The 25,000-nt window shown below is 35.8% G+C and overlaps 1 protein-coding gene across 1 annotated transcript in view; it reads left to right on the top strand.

Annotated features, from left to right (window-relative positions):
• The first annotated feature begins 368 nt into the window (after window positions 1–368).
• Window positions 369–25,000, top strand: part of LOC135208324 (uncharacterized) — a 36,004-nt gene continuing 11,372 nt past the window's right edge. The window contains exons 1-3 of the mRNA XM_064240427.1: window positions 369–464; window positions 2,050–2,085; window positions 4,648–4,895. Of these exons, the coding sequence (XP_064096497.1) occupies window positions 369–464; window positions 2,050–2,085; window positions 4,648–4,895 (380 nt within the window). The remainder of the gene's footprint in view (window positions 465–2,049; window positions 2,086–4,647; window positions 4,896–25,000) is intronic.

Here is a 25,000-nt window from a genome sequence, read left to right as displayed (position 1 = left end):
CGTCTCGAAAATTATTTGCCGCCATCGAAATTGTGAAAATGATTTTCGACCTAGAAATAATGAATGTAGTGATCATTTTCAGCATCAAAATAAGTCCAAAAAATTATTTTCCTCATCAAAATAATGAATTCAACGGGAACAATCACTTTCGTCATTACCACCATCACAATAATAATAATAATAATAATAATTAATTAATAACATTAATTTCTCATACCACTCACCCTTATGAACTACTTTCTTTCCTGTGCACGTCTAAAGCATATTTACTGATATTTACTGCCTTGGTGAGTCACACTCAACAAAATAAAAGCAATCTCTTGAAGAACAGGAAAACGATAAGATAAAATTGCAGAGATAACACAAGAATGTATAAAGTCAAAAGTAAACATCGTGGTCCAGCGGTTATCAACCTTGCAAGAGACCCGAAATCAATCTCAGGGGAGGGGAGGTGGGCGATTGGGGTGAGGGAGGGGAGAGGATTATTCTAATTCAGGCCAGCTGCCTTAAAAATCATTGCGTATTAAGTACTGGTAGTAAGTCGACTGTTGTGGGTTGAAACAGGTCGAGATAGGGTTTGTAACTTCACCTTTAAAAACTTACTGAAAATACGAAGGTTGACGAACATTTGCAGACAGCCATTACTGGGTGAAGATCGTGTTAATAATAATAATAATATATAATAATAATAATAATACACGAAACACGTATAATAATAATAATAATAATAATAATTAATAATAATAATAATAATAATAATAATGGACGGCACATTATGATAATATTAACAATACTAATAAACGAGACATTTGTGTAGTAAACATATACGTGTAATATCAATATACCAAAAGCAACTGCAGCAATGATTTGCCGATTAACTAACTGTCACATGAAATGCTGATAAGATTGTTCATGAAGTTAACGACAGATAAAAGGTTAGGATACAAAAGCAAAGAAATATATTTGGATAGAAGACAGATAAGAAAACTCATACTTAGGTGGATGGATTGATAGAAGGATAGATCGTGTTTGTATGTATATATATATATTATATATATATATATATTTTTTTTTTTTTTTTTTTTTTTTTTTTTTTTTATATATATATAGATATATATATATATATATATATATATATATTAGAGAGAGAGAGAGAGAGAGAGAGAGAGAGAGAGAGAGAGAGAGAGAGAGAGAGAGAGAGAGAGAATATAATAGAAAGACGACTGTTTCTATTATTCTTCGTTATTTTCCTTAGCTGTGGAAATAATGGCAGTCGTGCTGTTCCAAAAAATAGCTTAATGAAAAATTCCCAATCCTCAACTCTACAAAAGGGGTTGTTGCTATAAAATAATATTTAAAAAATTACATCTTGCCTAGTAAATGACAACTCAATGAAAAATAGTAATTACATCTTCTCACGTTAATAATACCTCAATCAAAACTGTATTATTGGCCAGGTTAAAAACACAGAAGATTCCGACAAAGAATTCCTCGAGTCTATCTTTGTTTAGGAATGTTTACGATTTTATCATAATCATATTTTTTCTAACTTCCCTCTTATCGGACCTAAAATAATCTTTGTCTTTGTTTGTGACGCCGATGTCTGGTTGTGTCTGTAGACAGAATTTTGTCCAGTAATGTTATTACTGCATGGTTTTTACTTGCATTTTTGTCAAGCTGCGAAAATTTGTCATATTACTTACTGCTCGGAAATAACTACTATTTGTGTTAAAAAAGAAAGAAAAAAAAGAAAAAAAAACTGAAAAAATGTATAACCAAGGCAGATGAAGGAATAAATAGGAAGACACAAAAGGACAAATAAGTAAAATGGTGGGTCTTTTATTACATTTGCAAAGCTACGGGTATTCAAGACAATAAAATGCTAAACGCATTAAAACATATTGGTTTCAATGATTATGAATATATAATCAATAATAATAATAATATTGATAATAAAATCATTACATATCAATCATTATAACACAACAATGCCAATTACCATTAACTGATAAGTCCTTTACGACGACTTATTATCTTCATGAACTGCAGGAGGAGGGGGAGGAGGTGGAGGAGGAAGAGGAGGAGGTAAGAGATGGTGATGATGGAGAGCATCAATTTTATCGTCGATAAATAATGCTAATGAGTCATTCCTTCCTCCACTATCGTAAATATCTCAAGTAATGAATAAATCCACTTTTATGAGGAAATGAATGGTGGGATCATGTGTCATTTTGACGACGTGATGTGTGATTATCAGCTCGTGAAATTAAGGACCAAGCACAAACACACGCAGACACACACACACAGTTATATGGAAAGGCAAACTTTCGGCAGTGGGCATTATGTAAGAAGGGAAAAGTTCAAAGTGGATGCTAACACAAGTCAGGATGCGAGGGTTACATGGAAGCCAAAGGATGGAAGAGTGAAGTGATGATGACTCACAGCATTGCTGGAACCAAGACGGCTGCAGGATGTCAACAAGGGAATGTTGAGCCAACTCTCCTTTAGGGAAGCAAGTTGCGGATGCTGAATACTAAAGAAATTTAAAAAGGTGTAGGCTTCAAGGCTTCATACAATGATTGAGGGTAATCCTCAACAATATATACTGCACTATTGCCATCATATACTCGTTCAATGAAGTTTCTTTACACATAATGTATTGAGGAATACATACGCTTCTACTTTATCAATCACCGACACTAAAGTAAACTACTACGGAAAGGGGCGTATGCACACCTCTTCCTATTTCATCTTCTATTTTCTGCAAAACTGTTTTCACGACCCAGCACCCCTAAATAACCCTATTTTTCGAGGCAATATATGGGGCTGTACAAATTGGTCTTGAAAGAATATAGGGAACGTCTGCACCGAAAATTAATATCCTATGAACACGTGAGGTTCAGTTTACAGTGCCATACAAATACACACGCACATACACACACAAATACGTAAACGTATATGCAAAATCTTACAGGAACACACTTTTTTACCTATACACAGTCACGTTTATGTATCATATATTGCTCGAACATTTGATATTCACATATGCAACATTTAACCTTACAAACATTCAAACATGTAAATGCTCTTCCTGGCCAGATGAGGTTAATAATGATAACAATGACGAGTAAATATACATATATACAAACACACATATATGCATATAATCACATATATATCCTATATCATTAGCACAACCGAGATTTGTGTAAATATAACATTTACCCATACAAGATGGACCATTTGAGACCAATGAAATATAAAACTTCCGACATACATACATATATATAAACATAAACACACATTACACACACTATCGAACACAGACATCCACGAAATATATCCATAAATATACATTTGCATCACTGTCCTTTCACTGCAATGTATCATAGGATACCTCACGCGCAAGTAGAAAGTATGAAGCCATTACTTTCGGGGACGTTCAGCGGTGACAGCTTTCCCGCATTCAGAGGGACCCTCTGGGGAAAAACAGGACAATTTACTCCTGACGTATTACCCAGGATGCGTCTGAGAGAGAGAGAGAGAGAGAGAGAGAGAGAGAGAGAGAGAGAGAGAGAGGAAACGTTAAGGGACATTTGCTTCTTGGACGGTCCATTACCAGTGTTTTTATCTTACTTAATGTTCAGATGCAGTTTTCCGTTGTGTCCCCTCGGCCTGAAAACGGTCCAACGTTCCACTCACCTGACTGATGAACTGTCTCGTGTTCAAAAGGTAAAGTGCATAATTAAACGTTTATGATTATGCGAATCTACAGATAAACTTCCTTCGCCAATTTCAGCAACATTTTTTCTATTTCAACCGGGAAAAATATCGACTTGAGAGTCCCTATAAAAAAATATCGACTTGAGAGTCCCTATAAAAAAAATATCGACTTACGAGTCATCATCAAACTATAGGAATAGCAACAGAAATATAGAACTTAGGCCAAAGGCCAGGCGTTGGGAACTCTGAGGTCATTCAGCGCTGAAAGGGAAACTGACAATAAGCTGGTCTGAAAGGTGTAACAGGAGGAAAACCTCGCAGTTGGGCGATGTACCAATTATTAGAGAGGGTGGGACGTCATATGGAAGAAAGACGATGTGAATAGAGGTGCGGTAAAGGGAATGAAAGAGTTTGCAGCTAGGGGCCGAAGAGACAGGGCAAAAAAACCTGAAGTGCTGCCTACAGTGCACCGCGTGACGTGCACTGATGACAACTGCCCGCTAAGGGAATGATTAAACTATACATAAATTACGTTTCATTGACGCACTACTCGAATTACTTTTGAGGTAATAATTTTTCCATTTCAATAACAATCATTTTTAAATAAAATAAAATATGGTTCATTAACAAACTTCTCAGACTTACTTTTGAACTAATTCACACAAATAACAGTCAACAGGTAATCATAATGATTACCTGTTGGGTACTAACGTGACTGCTATTACTTCTGCTACTTGCTACTGCTACTGCTGCTACTGCTTCTACAAAAGTAGAAGCTTCGTAATGCAATCCATGACAGATTTCAATTAATGAGAAAGTTTATTAACCAATGACTTTGTCAAGATCCAACTGGAAATAATACTTACCACAAAGGGAAACATATAAACCACAAAAGCAACGAAAGCCACATATCCAAAACTGCAGAAACAAGAAGAAGAAGAAGAGGAGGAGAAGGAGCAGCTCAAGCAGAAGCAAAAGAAGAAGAGGAAGAGAGACAGGAAGTGCAAACAAAGACATCGGCAGAAGAGGAAGAACGAAAAGCTAGAAGAAACTGAGAAGCAAAAGCAGAAGCAGAAGAGGAGGAGGAGGAAGCGCGAGCAAAAGCAGACGCAGCAACTGCAGAAGAGAAAGAAAAAGAAAGAGAAAGAGAAAAAGAAAGACAAGAAGAGGGGGTAAGAAGAAGACGGAAAAGTCTTGTTCAGGAAGAAAGTCCTCCTCAATCTCCTTCCATCTTCACGAAGAACGTCATCATCCCGAAAACCGTTCCATAATTCGTTGGGAAAAGGGAGGTGGAAAGGAAAGCGTTCGCGGGATTTGCTCTTCGGTGTTTGAATCGAGTTGAATGTAGAATTGAGGCCAAAGGCCAAGCACTGGGACCTATGAGGTCATTCAGCACTGAAATGGAAATGGACAGTAAAAGGTTTGAAAGGTATAACAGGAGGAAAGTCTCGCAGTTGCACTATGAATCAAGTGTTAGGAGAGGGTGGAAAGTGAGATGGAAGAAAGAGAATATGAAAGGAGGTACAATAAAAGAAGGAAAAATGGTGGTTGCAGCTAGGGGCCAAAGGCACGAAGAACCTTAAGTAATGCCTACAGTGCACCGCATGAAGTCCACTGACGGTACTAACTCCTTACGGGCCTCTTCGGTGCTGCATCGGAGAAAAGCAACAAATATTAGTTGTTCTTGTTGTTAGCAGACACCGGGAGCGACTGGAAATCTATAAGGCTAGGGTGCTGGAACATTATCATTATTGGGCACAGCTTTCAGTGTCGAAAATGATAATGGTTGCTGGTCCACAATGATATAGCATGAGAGAGTTGATGGTCTTTAATAAATATTAATAGCTTTCGAACCTTGACTGAGGATGAACCTAGCACAAGGTTCGAAAGCTATTAATATTTATTAAAGACCATCAACTCTCACATGCTATATTATTGTGGACCGGCAACCATTATTATTATTATTATTATTATTATTAGGGAGCAGACCTCCTCTAAAGGCAGCAGCATTAAAATTAATGGCTGTTTCTACGGCATTCAATTTATATACAGTCTTCTCTATTCTTCTTCATATCTTCTCTTCATCAGAATGTAGCTGGTGCATCATATTTCCAAAAGTCATGAAATATTATTATTATTATTATTATTATTATTATTATTATTATTATTATTATTATTATTATTATTATTCACAAAATACTGAGTAATAAACGAACGGACCACATTGTACCAAAAACAGATTTCAGAGGAGTTGTCTTGAGCAGTATAATTTTTTTGCCTAATTACTATGCAAGGAATGTTTCTATGATAATTAGACAGGGTATATTGCTGTTGAAAAGTAAATTATTTATAGTGTATATTTAGTATATATAAACAAATTACAATACATACTTATATATATATATATATATATATATATATATATATATATATATATATATATTATATAGATATATTTATATAAATGCATACATAAGCATTATAACATTACACACACACACACACACACACACACACACACACACACATATATATATATATATATATATATATATATATATATATATTATAGAGAGAGAGAGAGAGAGAGAGAGAGAGAGAGAGAGAGAGAGAGAGAGATAAAAATCAGTGCTAGAATAAAAAACATCTTTATTTCTCCGTCATCTGGCAATCTAACAAGGAATATTTACACGACATTTAAAATCTATAAACAAGATAATAAAGAGATACAGTACATCTGATAATGTATTGAGAGAGAGAGAGAGAGAGAGAGAGCTCGCAAAATGTTTTATGCGCTACTTAGCTCTTATAAGTAACTCAGCTGATAGAGAGTCAACACGAAATAAATCGCCGCCGTATGTGTTCCTTTATGGTTCAACTTTCGCCATTTAAGATCTGAAATGGCCGAGAGAGTGAGGGTCTTCAGGTTCCCAAGACCCTTCCTTTAACCCCTTCCCCTTCCTACCCCCCCTCCCTCTACCCTTCCTTCCCCAAGATCCCCTTCCATCCCCTTCCCCTTTCTACTTCCTAACTCCAGCCTCCTTCCCCTTCCCCTTGCTAACCCCTTCCCAATCCCTTTCTTCCTCTTCTTTCAACCCCTCCCCTCGAACCCCATCCTTCCCCTATTCTACCCACCCCTGAACCGCTTCCTTCATCTTCCCATGCCTACCCCCTCCCCCGAACCCCTTCCATTTCCTCCCCCTTTCTTTACCCCCTCCCCCGAACCCCTTCCCCCTTTCTAATCCCTCCCCGTAAACTAACCTCCCCAAACCCTTCCTTCCCTTTCCCCTTTCTACTCCCTCCCCTTCCCCTTTCTACCGCCTTCTCTTAACAAACACTCCATCCAACCCCTTCCTTCTTTTAACCCCCTCTCCAACCAACCCCTTGCTCCAACCCCCTATTAAATCCTTAGGTATTAATCATTCAAAAAGACCTCAGAAAGAGAGAGAAACTCCCTGAGCGACAATAAGTCGCTCGGGAAGATGAGAGAGAGAGAGAGAGAGAGAGAGAGAGAGAAATAAAAATTGAAACGGTCGGAACTTAGAAAAGAGAGAAAAACGTGAAGAAGATCTTTCGTAGCAAAATTCGAAGGATTTCCTCGTCAGAATTCAGGCGGAAATCTATGAGAATTTCGGTTCAAAAGCTACGGGATGAAATACTTGGGTCGTTTATCGCGTAGTGATTCCGCGTCGCCTTCGCCATCTTGCGGAATCGTTGATCTATTGAAGGGGTAAGCGTTTTTATATGTGATTTCCCCTGGGATTGGATTAGGAAAACTATTTAAGATTTCATGAACATATATCCGGGAAGACATTACAGATTTACACTATATCTGGCAAGGTATCATACGTAGATCTGAATCACATAAACACCCACACCAAACACACACATACGCGTGCATACTATATCTATATATATATATATAGATATATCGATATATAGTCTTATATCTATATATATATATATATATTATATATATATATATATATATTATATATATATTATATATATACTTACATACATCAGGAAGATCGTTGACAAAACATTCAGGATGTTCCAGCAGGACAACAGTCTAAGAAACATGCTATTAATTTTTGCAGACTGATGATGTGTTGAAGCAACATGAAACGATTCGTATAAATAAGGTATGTTTCTTAGACTGTTCTCTTCCTGGGACTCTTGAAGAAATATAATATATATATATATATATATATATATATATATATATATATATATATATATATATATATATATATACGCGAGTGTGTGTGTACTGTATATATATGAACGTACAGGTTATACACATGGACACTGAATCAGCAAAACCACTCTCCTGCTTAGTAAGAAGAGAGACTATCCTGAAATTGAACCGTGAACATCACTTGGATCTATCAGTGATTTGAAAAACTCTTCTTTCTGAAAGACGATTGAGACTGAGGCAGATATACTGAAGAAAAAATTAATCTTTATATAAAAAAGACGAAATAAAAACTATATCTTCAACATGACAACTTATTCCCAGTCGCTTGATACCCAAATTACACTTATCTCAAGATAATTATTGTCCCTGAGGTTTACTCTACGAACATAACCGGGATAGGATGAACCTTGATCACAACAGACCGACAACAGACTGTCTGATTGATTACCATTAAATCGCGCTGCAGGACTTCTAATCCTCGAAGTCCTGACAATACGAACATATGATCAAATGAAATTCACTAAATTAGTCCGACACAATCGGCAACAGCTATCAGACTCATCAAGCAAGGAATAGGTAAATTAAGCAAGTTAAGCAAGAAAGGAATAAGAAAGTTAAGAAAGCTAGTAAGTTAAACAAGCACGGAATAAGCAAGTTAAACAAGCAAGGAATAAGTAAGTTAAGCAAGCAAAGAATAAGTTAACCAAGAAAGGGGTAAGTTAGGCAAGCAAGGGAGTAAGTTAAGGAAATAAGGAGTTAGTTAGGCAAGCAAGGAATAAGTTAAGCAAGCAAAGAGTTGGAAAGTTAAGCAAAAAAAGGGGGTACATTGAGCAAGTAAGGAATAAGCAAGTTATGCATGCAGGGAATGAGTAAGTATGTAAGGTCATATTAAATGAAGAAACTGTCATCGTTTCTGTGACAAATGACGAAACGAGAGAACATGAATAAGAAAAAAAAAGAAAAAAAATCGGCACCGTTTGGTGAAACCTTCGTCAATCACAATCAATCATCTACTTCCACGTCAACCTCGACGAACTCGGTCTCTCTCATCAATCTTGATTACGACCATCCGATTGAGAAAAAAAAATCTTTCAACATCAAAAGATGGATTATGAGTCATCTGATCAACAGCTGATAAAAAAATTCTAATGTTTAGCTCCTTTGTTCATTAATCCGTCAGAAAAGCTGTTGAAGTGAGGATGTATTCATTAATTGAAAAAGAGAGGCTGCATTGCCTGTAGGAGAGAGAGAGAGAGAGAGAGTGAGAGAAAGTGGAAACTTAGGCAAGTCCATGGCTTGATGGCTTGTTTAATAATAATAATAATAATAATAATAATAATAATAATAATAATAATAATAATAATAATAATAATATTTACTCGTAATGTTTTGCTTCGAACGGAAGAATCGTTTACTGATCATTTTCTTACTGAAAGGGGTGTTGGTCTTCATACAAAGTTTGAGTCAAGTAAGACCAGATTCATTTCATTTACAATACCTGTCCAAGGATTATTGTGAGAGAGAGAGAGAGAGAGAGAGAGAGAGAGAGAGAGAGAGAGAGAGTAGGCCCTCAAGAACTGCTCTGTTGATTTGATTTGTTGCATGGTTTTAAAACAGTACATGATTAAACTTCAGTCCAAATTTGCACTGCTTAGTTATTTTTGGTTAACTTTGAAGTTTAATAAAAAATGACTAATGCAAAAATCATTTCTTATTAAGTAAGAGAGAGAGAGAGAGAGAGAGAGAGAGAGAGAGAGGAGAGAGAGAGAGAGGCCCTCAAGAACCGCCCTGTTGATTTGTTACATGTTATTTTAAAACAGTACATGGTTAAACTTCTGTCCAAATTTGCATCGCTTAGTTATTTTCGGTTAACTTTGAAGTTTTAAAAACATGACTAATGCAAAAATCGTACTTCATTTCATATCTTATTCGGTACATCTCAAAAGTGGCGAATTGTAGTTACAGTCGATTTATTATAAATATTATACAACACACACATACGCACACACACTCACACGCGCGCGCACACACATCTCAACTCCTAAGGTACTTTCGCATGACTTACAACAAAACGTGTTCACGTAAATTAAGGTCATTTGCCGATGTCTTGCGCACTGCCCGCATGATGATTGTACTCGTCTGGTAAATGTTGTCTCAATATCAACCTCACTTAATTGATCAAACTCTTGGTGCTCCTTTCTTCTTCTTCTTCTTCTTCTTCTTCTTCTTCTTCTTCTTGTCTATTAGTACTCCTTTCTTCTTCTTCTATCAGTACTCCTTTCTTCTTCTTCTTCCATTAGTACTCCTATCTTCTTTATTAGTACTCCTTTCTTCTTCTTCTTCCATCAGTACTCCTATCTTCTTTATTAGTACTCCTTTCTTCTTCTTTATCAGTACTTCTTTCTTCTTCTTCTCCTCTGTTAGTATACCTTTCTTCTTCTTCTATCAGTACTCCTATCTTCTGCTTCTTCTTCTTTATTAGTAATCCATTCTTCTTCTTCTTCTTCTTCTTCTTCTATCAGTACTCCTTTATTCTTCTTCTCTATTAGTACTCCTTTCTTCTTCTTCTTCTTCTTCTTATTCTATCAGTACTCCTATCTTCTGCTTCTTCTTCTTTATTAGTACTCCATTCTTCTTCTTCTTCTTCTGTATTATGCCTTTCTTCGTCTTCTTTTTCTTCTTCTTCTTTACTATTAGTACTTCTTTCTTCTTCTTCTTCTTCTTCTTCTTCTTCTTCTTCTTCCTGAGCCTTTCGTGATCCCTCATCTCCATCTTCAGGAATGCGTTTAATGGCCGGTTTAAACAGCAGTGACTGTTGGAAGCGAATAACTTACTATCCCCTACGCTCTTTGTCATGTGTGGAGAATGACATATGCATTAATTCGTAGCTTGGAGTCCCTGGTATAATAAGGAGCTAGCTAGGAAATGCAGGCTCACTACTCACAGCGTTGGGGAAGCTTTTAAGGAGACGAATTTTCAAGTATTGAGAGAGAGAGAGAGAGAGAGAGAGAGAGAGAGAGAGAGAGAGAGAGATAAATAACTAAAGCCATATTTCCAAACACGGAGAACCACGCTGTAATTGGTACCTTGATATCTGCTTGGTGTCCAAGATGGTTCAAGAATAGCTTTTTAATTATATCGGCACTTGGCAGGGCGGCCTTTTACTTCATTTGTTTTGTTTCCCATAATCATATATGATATCTATTTGTTTTTCGTCCGTTAAACATTCAAATCTGTTATTCATTTTTCTGTTCCTTACAAAGAGCGATCTACTTTGCAACAGCTTTTTTTTTTTTAGTAAGTTGACGGTTTGCTTGATGATAAAAGTAAGTTCAATATGAAGGTGCCTCCATTGTCAATGAAAATAATAATAATGGATTTTTAGGTGAGTGATTTATGGAATAATTTGCAGTTAAAGTGTTCAGTCTTACGTGACCAAAGAAAAACGAAAAAAAAAAACTTTTTTCCTGAAGGTCACCTTACTGTTCATGAAACAACAGTTACATTATTCATAATGAATATTAACTATAAAATTCAGTCCACTAAATATCATCTTACCACGTTAGTGTACGTGTTGGTCATTCTGATACCTATGCAATACAATTGTTTTTTTATGTTAGTGATATATTACTACTCACACGATTGACTGATCGATTAATTTTACTGGCATCAAAGCACAGAACGTCATCGACGGTGTTAATATCACTTGCAACACGCCCCCCCCCCCCACCCCGCTTTCTTCTTGTGGGCAACCGTTCAACACAATATGTCTCTTTCAGTGTTATTACCAACAGAACATTCGACGTGATCGAAGGAAAAAAAAAAAAAACAAAGAACTAAGAGATCTGGTGCAGTTCTTTTTAGGAAACATTCATTTGGGCAAGTTATTATCCGTGACAAGATTTGTCTCTGTATCTTAATGGAATTAGGGAAAATAATAAATGATTTTTCACGTAAAATGATGAACAAGTTCGTAATAGTTTAGTGACAAGTTATTATATTGTGGAGTGGATCCTGTTATTCTAACGTTGTTTGTATACATTGTACTACATACACACACACTCATACAGAATACACAATGTGCAAATTTATCAGCTGTCAAAAAATAAGTAAACAAGAATAAACCGTGATTTCTTACCCGGTAATCACGAAACAAGAACATTTTGCACCACGACATAAACAGAACTGCGGAACTAAATCATAAAACGGATGAGAACTAAATCATAAATCATCAAAAAATTGCTTTCGTGATGAAGTGACACTTCATCATTGCGAGACTAGCCCGGAATGCTTTCATCATCATTATCATCACAATTATCATGCACATTCCACATTCATCATATCATTATCATCACCATCATCGTCTTTTAACTTAGTCATCGCCGTGGAATGTTTTCCAAGATGAGATAACGCCAGTCACAGGAGTGAAAAGCTGTTTATTCTTGAGTGAAAATACGTATTTGTTTGCATGTTCTTCTTGTAAGTGGAGTTACTGATGCTGAAGATAATGATTACGTAAACAAGCAGGTTATTTCCTTGCTAATAACAGTATGGATAGTAAATGTCATTTTTGATATACTTATCAATACGTATATTTCTTTCCTTAATAATAACCGTATGATGAATAGTAAATGTCATTTCTGATACTTATCAATACATATATTTATTTCCTTAATAATAACCGTATGAATTGTAAATGCTATTTCTCATAGTCTTATTAATTCGGGCTTTTAATCTATCTCGACAAACAAAATGAAAACACAAGTGAGTCCAGACTAGCTCAGGCCTTACAAGAACTAATAAGGCTTTAAATTTTCCAGAATAAAAGACGATATAAAGCAAGCATCCCAAAAGTATTTGAGGGTCTACTATGTAAATAAGTCAAGATTGACGTGGGCTTTACAAGAGAGCTTCACAATAGGACTTTAAAAACAGCCCAGAATAAAAAATATATATAAAGCATATATCGCAAAAGTATTTGAGGGACCATTGTCAAAAGAGGTCTGCTAAGCGAATAAATCAAAACTGATGCAGGCTTTACGATAAGGCTTACAAAAAAAGGAAGAAAAAGGAGCCCGGAATAAAAGATAATATAAAGCTAATATCCCACATTATTTGAAGGAGCATTATCAAAAGAGGTCTGCTAAGCGAATAAGTACAGATTGACGCAGACTTTAAAAGGAGGCTTTAAAAGAAAAAGTTCAGAATAAAATAACAATATAAAGCAAATATCCCGAAAGTATTTGAGGGACCATTATCAAAAGAGTTCCCTCCCTAAGACCCTGGTCTCCTCTCTCCTTGACCAACTGCAGTCCACTGGTCTGTGTTTCGTCAGGTCAGCGCTAATTAAGGGTCCTCTCAGAGCCGTGCCTTTTCGGGAGACTTTTTCGACTTTCTTCGCTGTCAGAAATATTTTCTCTCTGTTTCTGCTCTCTTGGGGATATACTCGCTTGGTTATTTAGGCGCTGATTTAATAATAGTGTAAAATCAGGTGCCAAATCTCCTAAGTGAATCAACGTTGGGAAAATAGTTTTCTTCTGCAAATACTTCTTGGGATGATTTCTGAAGAATACCATATTCTTTGGAAGCTAGGATTTCAAGCCAGTGGCCCCCTATGGGCTTCTTCCATAAGAATAAGGTTCATCTTCTGAATAATATCTGGATGGAATAAATAATGTAGACTATTAATTCTGTTGGCATTCGAAATAAACACAAACAGTAGCGTTCCAAGCATATGATGAAATGCAATAACTCTCTTGTTAGTCAAAATAGACGATGAGATCTTGGAATAGTCGGTTATGCTAGGCTGAATCTACCACTAGTTCAAAGCATCTATTTTCATTGCATTTATAACCATACTCATGCACGTTCACACATAAACATCAAGTTTATTGGTCATATTCACCACAGCCAACATTCCCGTACAATTCTGGACAAGTTTTCCTCTGGAAATCTTATATCCAAAACTGGAAATGACATAATCAAAATAGAAAGTCACATTTCCTTGCATATTGGCGGCAGCACGAGTATATTTACATATTTGAAAATCACAAACAGGTTCGCATCAGGTACAGCAAATGGCAAGAGTTTCCAATACATTCAATGCGGAGGAAATGCCCAAGAACAGTCCCGCAAGCAAACGAGAACGGGTCAATACAATCCCGAGAGAGAGAGAGAGAGAGAGAGAGAGAGAGAGAGAGAGAGAGAGAGACCGGTAATCACGTCTCTCTCTCTCTGTCGCAGTTTTGATTGGTTCCCGCTACACTAACAGTCAATGGATGACGTTGATGTGGGAAGGCAAGTGCACAGTGAGAATTAGACAGGATTTGTGGTACGTAATGACTGAAAAATATCAGAGATTTGCGTGGAGGGAAACAGTAATGCTTTAGAGGAGGAGTTCGCTCGTCAGGCTTCATACGTGAAATGTTCTGGTTCCAATAATGTTTAGTTTAGCAAAATAAAAAATATGAACATGAACAAATAAGCATTTATACTTCAGCGTAAAGTGATATAAAAGTGTGATAAACGCACACATGCTCGAAAAATTTAGCAAACTGGAAAAATATGATAATGAACAAATACATACGTACACTGCAGCGTAAAGTGATAACAGTTGTGTGTTATGTGTCCAAGCACCCTTACATAAGTAAATATACTTGAAATAAAGGCATTTAAGCCCGCACTTATAAAGATGAACATTAAAGATCATGCACAGCCACTGCGCAGAAGACACCGCGCAGAAGTTGCCAAATCATTCTTTCGTGACGACAAGAAAAACGAAGGAAAAAAAAGATAAAACAAAAATGCTTGATAATATATAAAAAAACTAAACTTCTTTGAAGTTCCGACTGAAGTTCCGCATGAAAGAAATCTTAATAAGCTCTCGTATCAAGAACGAGATAAGAGGGAGAAAAATGAATAAACGATAAAGGAAGAGGAGAGAGAGATTACATGTCACGTTTTGCTTTTCCGAAGAAAAAGCGGCTGCAGCTCTTGGCTTAACGCCAAGTTATTCAGTTTTTATTTATTTTATTATTTTTTTAGTGGGGGGGGGGGGGTTTAATTAAGAAACTTAGTTTTTTTTTCATTGTTTTGTGTTTTGTAATTATCAAGCTTGTTATTTTTTCTTAATTATGAAACTCATTTTTTTGCAATTGTGAAATTTGTTTGCTTAAAATTATGAGATTTTCTTTTTGGTAATTATTAACATAGTTCTTTGTAATTATGAAAATTAGTTTTTATCTTCGTTTTTTTTTTATTAAGATACGTCTGTTATTTTCGTTTTTTACATATATGAAACTTTTTCTATTTTGGTTGTTATTAAATACAGCAACAAACAAACAACTCAGAACGAGTTGAGATTTTTTTTCTTAAAAGAAGCAATGATTATATCGATAATTCTGATAACGGAAAAACTATACTGTTATCAGGATCATCATAGTTATCTTCGCAACTCGGTGCACTGAGTGATTACGCAGTTATTTCTCAAATAATACCTATCCATTACTTGATTTTTACATAATGACTTCGAAATTTGTGAAGAATTACTGAGAAGTTGTAATAAATTTCTTTATTACCTTTTTTACAATTATTCCGTTTTATAATTAGATATGGAAGCATTAATCATAAACCACTAGCAGCACGTCGTCATAAATTTATGATACTACTCAGCCCATTCACATTTTCAAGTACGCTATCTATCATTTGCGGGAAAAATTAGGTATAGCAATTAAATCCACATTCAGTTACCATGCATGCTAATATATTCGTCTTTTGAATATTCAGGGGCGGTGGAACTGCTTCTGGTTTCAATAACTATACTCGGTTTTTTTCCATTTGTCCACCCGCCTGTGGGGTTTGCATATGGTAACACTGCATCCCGGGTTTTAGATAGTTACATTTAACAATAATAATAATATCCTATTTCGAATATTAACGGTGTAATTCGCATACAGTAAATTATTAAATCACTTTTCAGTTGCAAATGTACACCCAGATAACCTTTTATTTACCTAAAACTTACATATTGCGTAACTATCTAAAGCCCGGGACGCAGTGTTACCATGCGAGAACACCACAGGAGGATGGACAGATGGAAAAAAACAGAGTATACAAATGATTATATAAATATTCCAACACAACGTATACTACAAATATTTTGCCCTGTCATGGATCAAAATATGGAGATGAATATAATAATATATATTGATTTTCTAAAAATATGAAATAAGACCACTGCAATCCCCACGTCTTGAAATGAAAAAGTAAAAACTACATCGGTGTTAGGCTTGAGACTAAAAGTGGTTAGACACCACTCATACACTCCCGCCCGTATAGGCATGATCCAATAACACGCTAGGCCTATCCGTCAATTACGGAGCAGGAAGTGATATAAAACACATCACAGGGAGAGAGATAGAAAAAAAGAGAGAAGGAGAGAGAGAGAGAAAAAGAAATTGGATGGATTAGAGTGGCGGAAGGAAGTGTTTAACAAGAGATTTCCTTATCTACCATCGGCATCATTAGGGCGCTTTATCGCCGGACTACTTGAACGTAACCAGTCTACTTGAACGCAATTCCATTATCTCGGATGCAATTACGGTGTCTTTTGTTTACTTTTAAAATATATATACTTCTACAGGTTTTTCGCCTATGGTTCTTTAGAGGTTAATCGATAATAAGCTCATATATGCTTCTTTTATCTCAGGGACGAAGAAATATAATTATTCTTTTATTCATTTTTTAAATATTTAATTTTACGTCACCTTCAACAGACAAATTAAGGTACACCCAGTCTAAAGCCTAAAGAATCAGACAATAAAACTATATAAAGGCCCAGTACACATACACGAGTGTAATAAATGCTGATTTTAGCTTTCTGTAAAGATTGCTCAATTAACAACTTATGGCATTATAATTTATTCCTACGTCGCAATTTTTATAAAATTCCACATCTGTGAATTTCGGGCGGTTCATTCTTAAAGATTTTAAAACTAGATTAAGAAAAAAAAAAAAACAGAGAGCGCTTTACATTGCTTTGACGATCTGAATGACAGTGGATATAGGACCAAACGTTTGTAGGGTTCCTGTGATTATTAAAAATTAGCTTCTATCTCTTCTATGCACCAGAACGTCTAAAACCGCTAATAGCCGGTTATTTTCTTCAACAGAGTATTTTATGGAGTTCAGTCATTATTAAAATTCTGTACAAGGAAAAAATTTTCAAATTCTCAGACTGACGCCAACCTCAAAATACCTTATTAACATACTGTTTGTAATGTTTGTTTATATGGTGTTTTTACGTTGTATGGAACCAGTGGTTATTCAGCAACGGGGCCAACGGCTTTACTGACTTCCGAACCACGTCGAGTGAACTTCTATCACCAGAAATACACACCTCTCACACCTCAATGAAGTGCCCGAGAATCGAACTCGCGGTCACAAACTTATCAAAGTAGCAGTTTCAGAAAAAACAAACACAGTCCACTTTTGATGGCTGAATGAATAATGTCACTATCTCCAGTGTATCGATCAAAAATAGCACAATTTCGGAATTTAGCCACGGTAGATACACAATTCCCTCTGGGTGTTGGTCACACCCAAGGTACACAGGCATGCACTGAAATCAATATTATTGGGTTATTCGTGATTTCATATTTGAAAGTTTAAAATGTTCTGCAGAAAATAGATGATACACACACACACACACACATATATATATATTTATAATATAATATGTATATATAATATATAAAATAAAAAATATAATATATAAAGTGTATATATATATTATATATAATATATTTATATGATATATATATATATATATATATATATTACATATGCGTGTGCATGTAATTGTATATGCACACCAATATTCACAAACCCAACGTCTGACCCAAGGTGGCCTCTGAACAAAATGTTGCGCCTGATGACGACTTTGGTGGACGTGATAGTTTCATTCTCTCGGCCACCACTCCTATATAGTCCATTTCGAAATGTAATCAAGGCTTTCGTCGGAGTTATTTTAACAAGAACCATAAGAAACCTAACGAACAGGGTAAACTGGAGGAAGTGAGGGAGGGAGGGGAGGATCTCTCTCTCGCTCTCTCTCTCTCTCTGTATATATATATATATATATATATATATATATATATATATATATATATGTATATATATATATATATATATATATATATATATATATATATATATATATATATATAAATACACACACACAGTCACACACACACACACACACACACACACATATATATATATATATATATATTATATATATTATGAGATACATAGTAGGTGGTATAAAAAGCAATTGAGCATGCTGTACTAGGAAATCTGGTTACCTCTCTCTATCTCTCTCACATACGCACACACACACACGTGTATGTGTGTATGTATATATATGTGTATATATATCATACATACATACTATATATATATACATATATATACATCTTTGAAGAGAAAGGAAAATGAGATGCTTTTATTTATCTATATAATTATATATATAGATGCTTTATATGATATATATATATCTATATAATATACTCAGTACGTATTATATATATATGAACCGCTTAATGTTCAATAATATATACAAGGAACGCACAGAACAGACGAAACATGTATACCTCGTCCCCGTCCGGAAATGAGATGACGGAATGCCCTGAGAGAGAGAGAGAGACAGAGAGAGAGAGAGAGAGAGAGAGAGAGAGAGCGAGAGATAGTAATGTAATTTACGCCCTGTAGATGAAGTTACGGCGTAGGAAGTCGGAGAAGGAAAAGAGAAAAGTAGAAGTGTGGGGGGGGGGGGGGTGTTACGGAAGGGGAGGGGGGAGAGGGGAGAGAGAGACACGAGGGGAAGAAGGAGGTATCAGGAAATGAGAGAAAACGAAGAAGAAGAAGAAAAGTGTTCCTTATCAAGCGGGCGAGTAAGTTCTGATCTCGTCACCACCGGTGCGGGGTCTTGATTTCGGGGTCCCTCCTCTCCCTCTCCCTACTCTAATTCTATTTGGTTTGTCATCAACTTTTACTCCCCTATACCTTCATACACCCTCTAAATTTGGGGATTTGATGCTTGATATGTTTCGTTGTTTTTCTATGCAGATTTAGTATTCTATTTTATGTTTCTGATTTCGTTTCGGGATGAATGAGATAATGCTAATATTCTCTGACGTGTGTGTGTATGTATGTATGTATATATACTATACACACACACGTATATATATATATATATATATATATATATATATATATATATAGAGAGAGAGAGAGAGAGAGAGAGAGAGAGAGGAGAGAGAGGAGAGAGAGAGAGAGAGAGAGAGAGAGAGAGAGAATTTCTGTCAATCACCAATGAAACTGCATAATGCTCATATAAAAAACGACAAAACAATACTTCTGAATTACGGATTCTTCCCATATACATACATACATACATACATACATAAAAGTAGTACCTTATTCCCTTTCCAAAAACCAAAGAACAAACCAACCAAAACATCAGCAACTAACGCAACAACAACAACAACAACAAAACCTGTATCTAAAACCTACGACCGATGTCATTCAGCCGAAAACAAGATGAGCAGCGCACGCGCACAACGCAGTGACGCACTTCCCATTTTCGTCAAGAAACAAACGCATCCTGCGATAACAAAGCAACGACACTACAAACGTTGTTCGGTGCCCTATGCATACGTGACTGCTCAAGGATGCGAGAGAGAAGAAGAAGAAAAAGAGGAGGAGGAGGAGGAGGAGGAAGAAGAAGCAAAATAAGTTTGTTTACAAAAACGGAAATATCCCCAACGGGGCACTCGGACGATTTCAACAGATCAAGCAACAGGATTTCGTAACTGTTGCAACTTGGACCGTCCTGCCGTGCTTTGAGAGAGCGGTTGCCAACGGGAATGTTGCAATGTGATGTGGGGGAGAAATTGGTTGCAAAGGATGATGATGATGTTTTGAAGGGAGAGATGTTTATGCGATATCTCTATAGAAGGATATTTGTTTGTGACGGGAAGAAATTTCAAGACCTTGAAATGTAGATTTGATAAACTAGCTTCTCCTCTGAAAGCAATTAATTGTTCTGGCTGCAACAACTCCAGTGACCACTGATCTTAAATCGCAGGCACCAGGAACCAAATGCAATTTGGGTATTACCAAAGATGCAGATGTCTGATGACTTTCATCTAGACTCCAAATAAACTCTGGAATCCTCGAAGTATTTCAACCGGCGAGACGGCTTCCAAATATGGCGCCCAATGGGATGGAGGGCAAAACTGAAATGGTGAAATTTTCCCTTTAAAGTTTTGCAAGGTGCAGAGAGATATAATGTTGAACGCCAAATTATGTTGTTGACATGGGTCGGGAGGAGGGGATATTGGTATTATTACATATTGTAGGTTTATGCGAAACGTGAGTGACGATGGGATTGTGAAGAGAAATACACATACCTTTACTAATAATACTGGATATGTGAAGTAGGTGTGTTTAGACTCACTGTACACTGTTCTAAAGATCTACAGATATTATGAAAAGGAAGTTTGCAATATAGACATTAGTTGGGTTGATTTGGTTGTTTAACATTTACATGGATGAAGCGATCATAAGAAGAATATTACAAGTTAGCCCGAAAAAATATGCAATGAAAAGTTGAGAGTTGATGCTTGAAGACGCTACCAAACAATGCAATGCTATGTGTAAATAGTGACAAAATTGCAGAGGCTGGTGAAACCTTTATAGTCAGTCAGGAAGAGAAACTTGAGAAAGAATAATTGTAAGATAATGAATGGCAACAAGTACGGTTTTTGATGGACGTTAAATTATACAATATTAGCAAAGGTTAATATGTATGTCAGGAGGGTGTGACATTTCCCATTCACTTTTCGAACTCATTTGTATACTATGGCTTCTTCGTCTGTTACCTGTTTTCCCACAGGGTCGATTACTTGCCCCGTCAAAAGTGACTGCGGTATATAAGTAATCTTGAAATTGCATCGTCGAGTTCATTACATGCATAAGATTTACACATACGCACGCATACACGTGATTGGCATATATAAAATAAAATTATATACTATATTCTATTAATATATATATATATATATTATATTTATATATAATATATATAATCTTGTATTTTATTATTTTATTATTTGTATGATGGGATTCTGACAAAACCAACGCTGACGTGACTATTTGCACCAATCCCTCCAAAAATCAGTCCACGCCTCTCCAATTTAAAAGACACATTTTCTTTTATGCAAAGGAGATACATTCTGACACATAGCGGCTCGAATCTCGTTTGCACTTTTATTCGATAAATGGAGTTGTACCCTCTTCTGAGGACAAACTTACCTCCTACTCACGAGTACACTATTTTTTTTTTTTTTTTTTTTTTTGACAAAGCTCATTTCAGATTTCTCTTACATCTATCTCTGAGCATAAATGAACCTTTTAAATAATAGCTATCTTTACCTCACCCTAATTATGAATAAATCAATTTATTTTACATCAAAATACGACGTACATAATTTTCTACTTAAGATTTCTTGATATTTTCCCTGGGTGTATATACCTTAAATGTCACGCTGTTTGATTTAGTGTCAAATAAACAAGTTATTCTCCGTGAATAGTGTCACCTGGACTTTACATCTACGAAACCTGTGACGTAACATAACACAACCCCACTCGGTACGTATGTGACAAAGCTTTCTTGTATCGGATAATCCGTTAGATAAGTACGTACCCAGAATTCAAACAGTGTCAAAAAGTCCGCCGCTGAGTGCCCATGTCAAATCAGAGGCAAACTCAAAGCTAAATTCTTTGAATCTGAGATCTTGACATAAAGGAAAATATACAATCACAGTCAAAATGGACATAAAATCTAATTTTTGAACTTGAAAGCGTGTTTCTTAAAGTAAGTCGTGACGCCTACAGGACTACCCATCAAATTTCCAACATCTCTGAAGCTCGAGTTCTCAAGTTATTTGACTGGTATGATAAGGTGCCCTAGCTTTTATAAAATAGCTTGGCAATTTTGGTATAAGTTGTTAAAATTAATCGAAATTTCGGTCCTGGTTCAATTAAGATTCTCCCATAATATGAAATCCCTATTTAGCTGTACTCAATAAATAACAAATGGCTCGTAAAACGTAACACTTACATTATATCAGAGTGAAGGCAAGCCTCCTACGAGCAAGAACCCATGCTGGCATAAGGCCATACTAATCCAGTAAAAAAAAAAAAGAAAAAACAATAACATAAAAAACCCACGAGTGCAGATTGCAAGCTTTTCATGCTGCAATAACAGTATGTCTCGATATTACGGCTCATCAGCCTCGGTAGAGTGACCGGAGACAATAGACATTACGGTCTAAATGTGCTATAACTTCCCATAAAAGATAAGTCCACATTTTCGCGTAGGAAACCCTAAAAAAAAAAAAAAAAAAAAAAAAAAACTGTTTGCCAGCGGTGGATGCAGCAATAGAAATCCTAGGTAAGTATACCTCTGATCATTGAGCGAATAATTTTCTTTGTAACTTTTGAATTTTGTTACTGACCATTATTCATGGTGAATGTACGTTCACATAGAGCAAGTTAAAATCTGTGAGCTTGCGTAGTAATGCTACACTGAATATAATTTACAAATGGGGGAAATGTTATGCAAAAAAATTAATTATTTATATATATATATATATATATATATATATATATGAATAAGATAGATAGATAGATAGATAGATAGATAGATAGATAGATATAAAACAAGGTGTTTCGAAATTAGAGGGCCCCCTCCACAAAGTAAATGGAAAGTTATGAAGTTTTCTGCTATAGTCAATCTCCAAGTACATTAGCTTAAGTTTCTATTAAGCTATTTTTCATTTTACATTTCTTGTATTTTCAGACTGAGTACAGACTTAGATACAGCCATGGCTAATGACTCGGAGGAAATCAGATGGATTGACCGGATCCGGGCTATAACCTTCAGAGAGGCCAGGGATGCTGGCGCATCCTTCATTTCACGTTCCTGGATAGCTAAATACATTAAAAGAGATGAATTATTTGTTAAAATAAACTGGAACAAAAATCCACATGACTGTCATCGCAAAGAGTAAGAATCTTGGAAGGCCTGAAGTCCTTTCTCAGGAGTCAAAAGACATTATAGCTGAAGCAGTGGATAGACCAAGAAAGTCTTTATGTAAATTGATGCTTGAACTAGAAACAAAAAGGGGAAAGAAGAGAAGTTATAGTGCTGTATATCATGAGTTGAAAATATCTGGTATCAGGCCATTTCATGTTATCAGCAAGCCCAACATCATTCAGCAACAGAGATAAGATCGTGCATGGTTCATTTCTTAAAGATTGGGATGAAGCTGACTTTCTCCATGTTGCAGCATCAGATGAATTCTTCATTTACACAGTCAGGAAGCCAAATCATAAAAATGACATCATTTGAACTGCAAAGTTGGATGATATCAGCGATGATGTGCGCTATCACCAAGTTGTGAAATTTCCTGAATGTTTGGTAATTTTTCTCAGTTTCACAGCCAAACAGTTAATGTGGACCATCAAAGAAAAAGGACAGTCATGGAATGGCGAATACTTCAGAGAAACTGTTCTTACTGGTGGAGTATTTCCTTTCCTCAATGATCCTGAAAATGTGTTAGCAGTTGAAGAAGTCACATTTTTGCATGATAAGGCACAATGTTTCATGGTTCTTCGGACACAGGAGCTGCTTCGAAACAGTGGTATCAATTTCTTCTCATCAAGTGAATTTCCAGGTAGCTCCCCTGACCTTAATGAGTGTGAAATCATTGGTAATATCTTAAAGGATCGTGTTGAAGCGCGCACAGTGAACTGTGATGGTATACCAAGCTTCGACGACCTGCGAAGAGAGGTGACCGAAGTGCTCAGGAAAATGGAGTTTGCTGAAATCATACCCCTTAAGAATGCAAGCTGTGGTAAAGGTAGATGGAGGCCACACAAAATATTAAATACTCAGAGAGAAACTTAATTAAATACCTTTTCTGAATTACTTTTGTTTTTGTCCATATCAATTTTAGTTTATGCTGTAAAGGGCGGGGGGAGGCTCTAATTCCGAAACACCCTGTATATATAGTATATTGCTATTCTTATTTATTAGATATTAGTTTATATAGTATATCTATTACTAATCTATATATATATATATATATATATATATATATATATATTTAATAATCGACAAATTTAAACTAAAGTAAAAACGAAATAAATATATTGAATCGTACATGGAAACTTAGGAACGCAAACCCAATTGCTTGAAATTAAGACAATGGCACAGTTCATGGTTGAAGAATAATGGTTATATGGTCATAAACTGGTGTGACGCAGTTGAATATGGCTCCTGACATAACCCAGGAGTCCTCATAGTCCTATCAATTCAGCAAAACATAACCAGTAAGAAATAAGCAGCATTCCTCACTGCCCAACTAGGGAGGGGAAGTTGGGTATTTTGACACTTGGCGTAACAAAGTTGAAAGGGCAGCGTCTATTGGAACGGAGAGGTTAAAGAGTGTCTAGGGAACCTGAAAGGTATTTGTAAACTTACTATATACAATAGCCTGTGGGCTAGTAATAGCGAAAATAATAGAACCTTAAGTTTCAATAATAATTTGCAGCCATGATTAAAACAATATTTGTAATAGCAGAAGCATGCTATTCACAACAGACCTGGCATAAAAACAAAGTTTGCAGATATGATAAACAAAGATATCTGGTAACTGCAAAAGCATAAAAACCTCAAGTTATAATACCAATTTGCAGACATGATTAATATAAGGATAATTTATAATAACAGAGGTATATTAAATGTATTACAAACCGTAGTTTCCTAACTAAGAGTAAGCTACCTTTCACTTCATGTTGTTCAATTTATACCTTTCCCAGAGTGGAGATCCAGCCAGCAATGGAACTTAATTCATTCGTTTATCCTGAAGACTCTCTAGAACAGAAAGAAGCTTCAAATGCTTCAGCACTCTAATACGGAACCGAAAAACAAGCAGAACAAAAAGG

The sequence above is a fragment of the Macrobrachium nipponense genome, chromosome 35 (assembly GCF_015104395.2).
Source record: "Macrobrachium nipponense isolate FS-2020 chromosome 35, ASM1510439v2, whole genome shotgun sequence".
Taxonomy (NCBI): Eukaryota; Metazoa; Arthropoda; class Malacostraca; order Decapoda; family Palaemonidae; genus Macrobrachium; species Macrobrachium nipponense.
The sequence above is the reverse complement of the archived record's forward strand: the minus strand, read 5'-3'. Positions and strand labels throughout refer to the sequence as shown.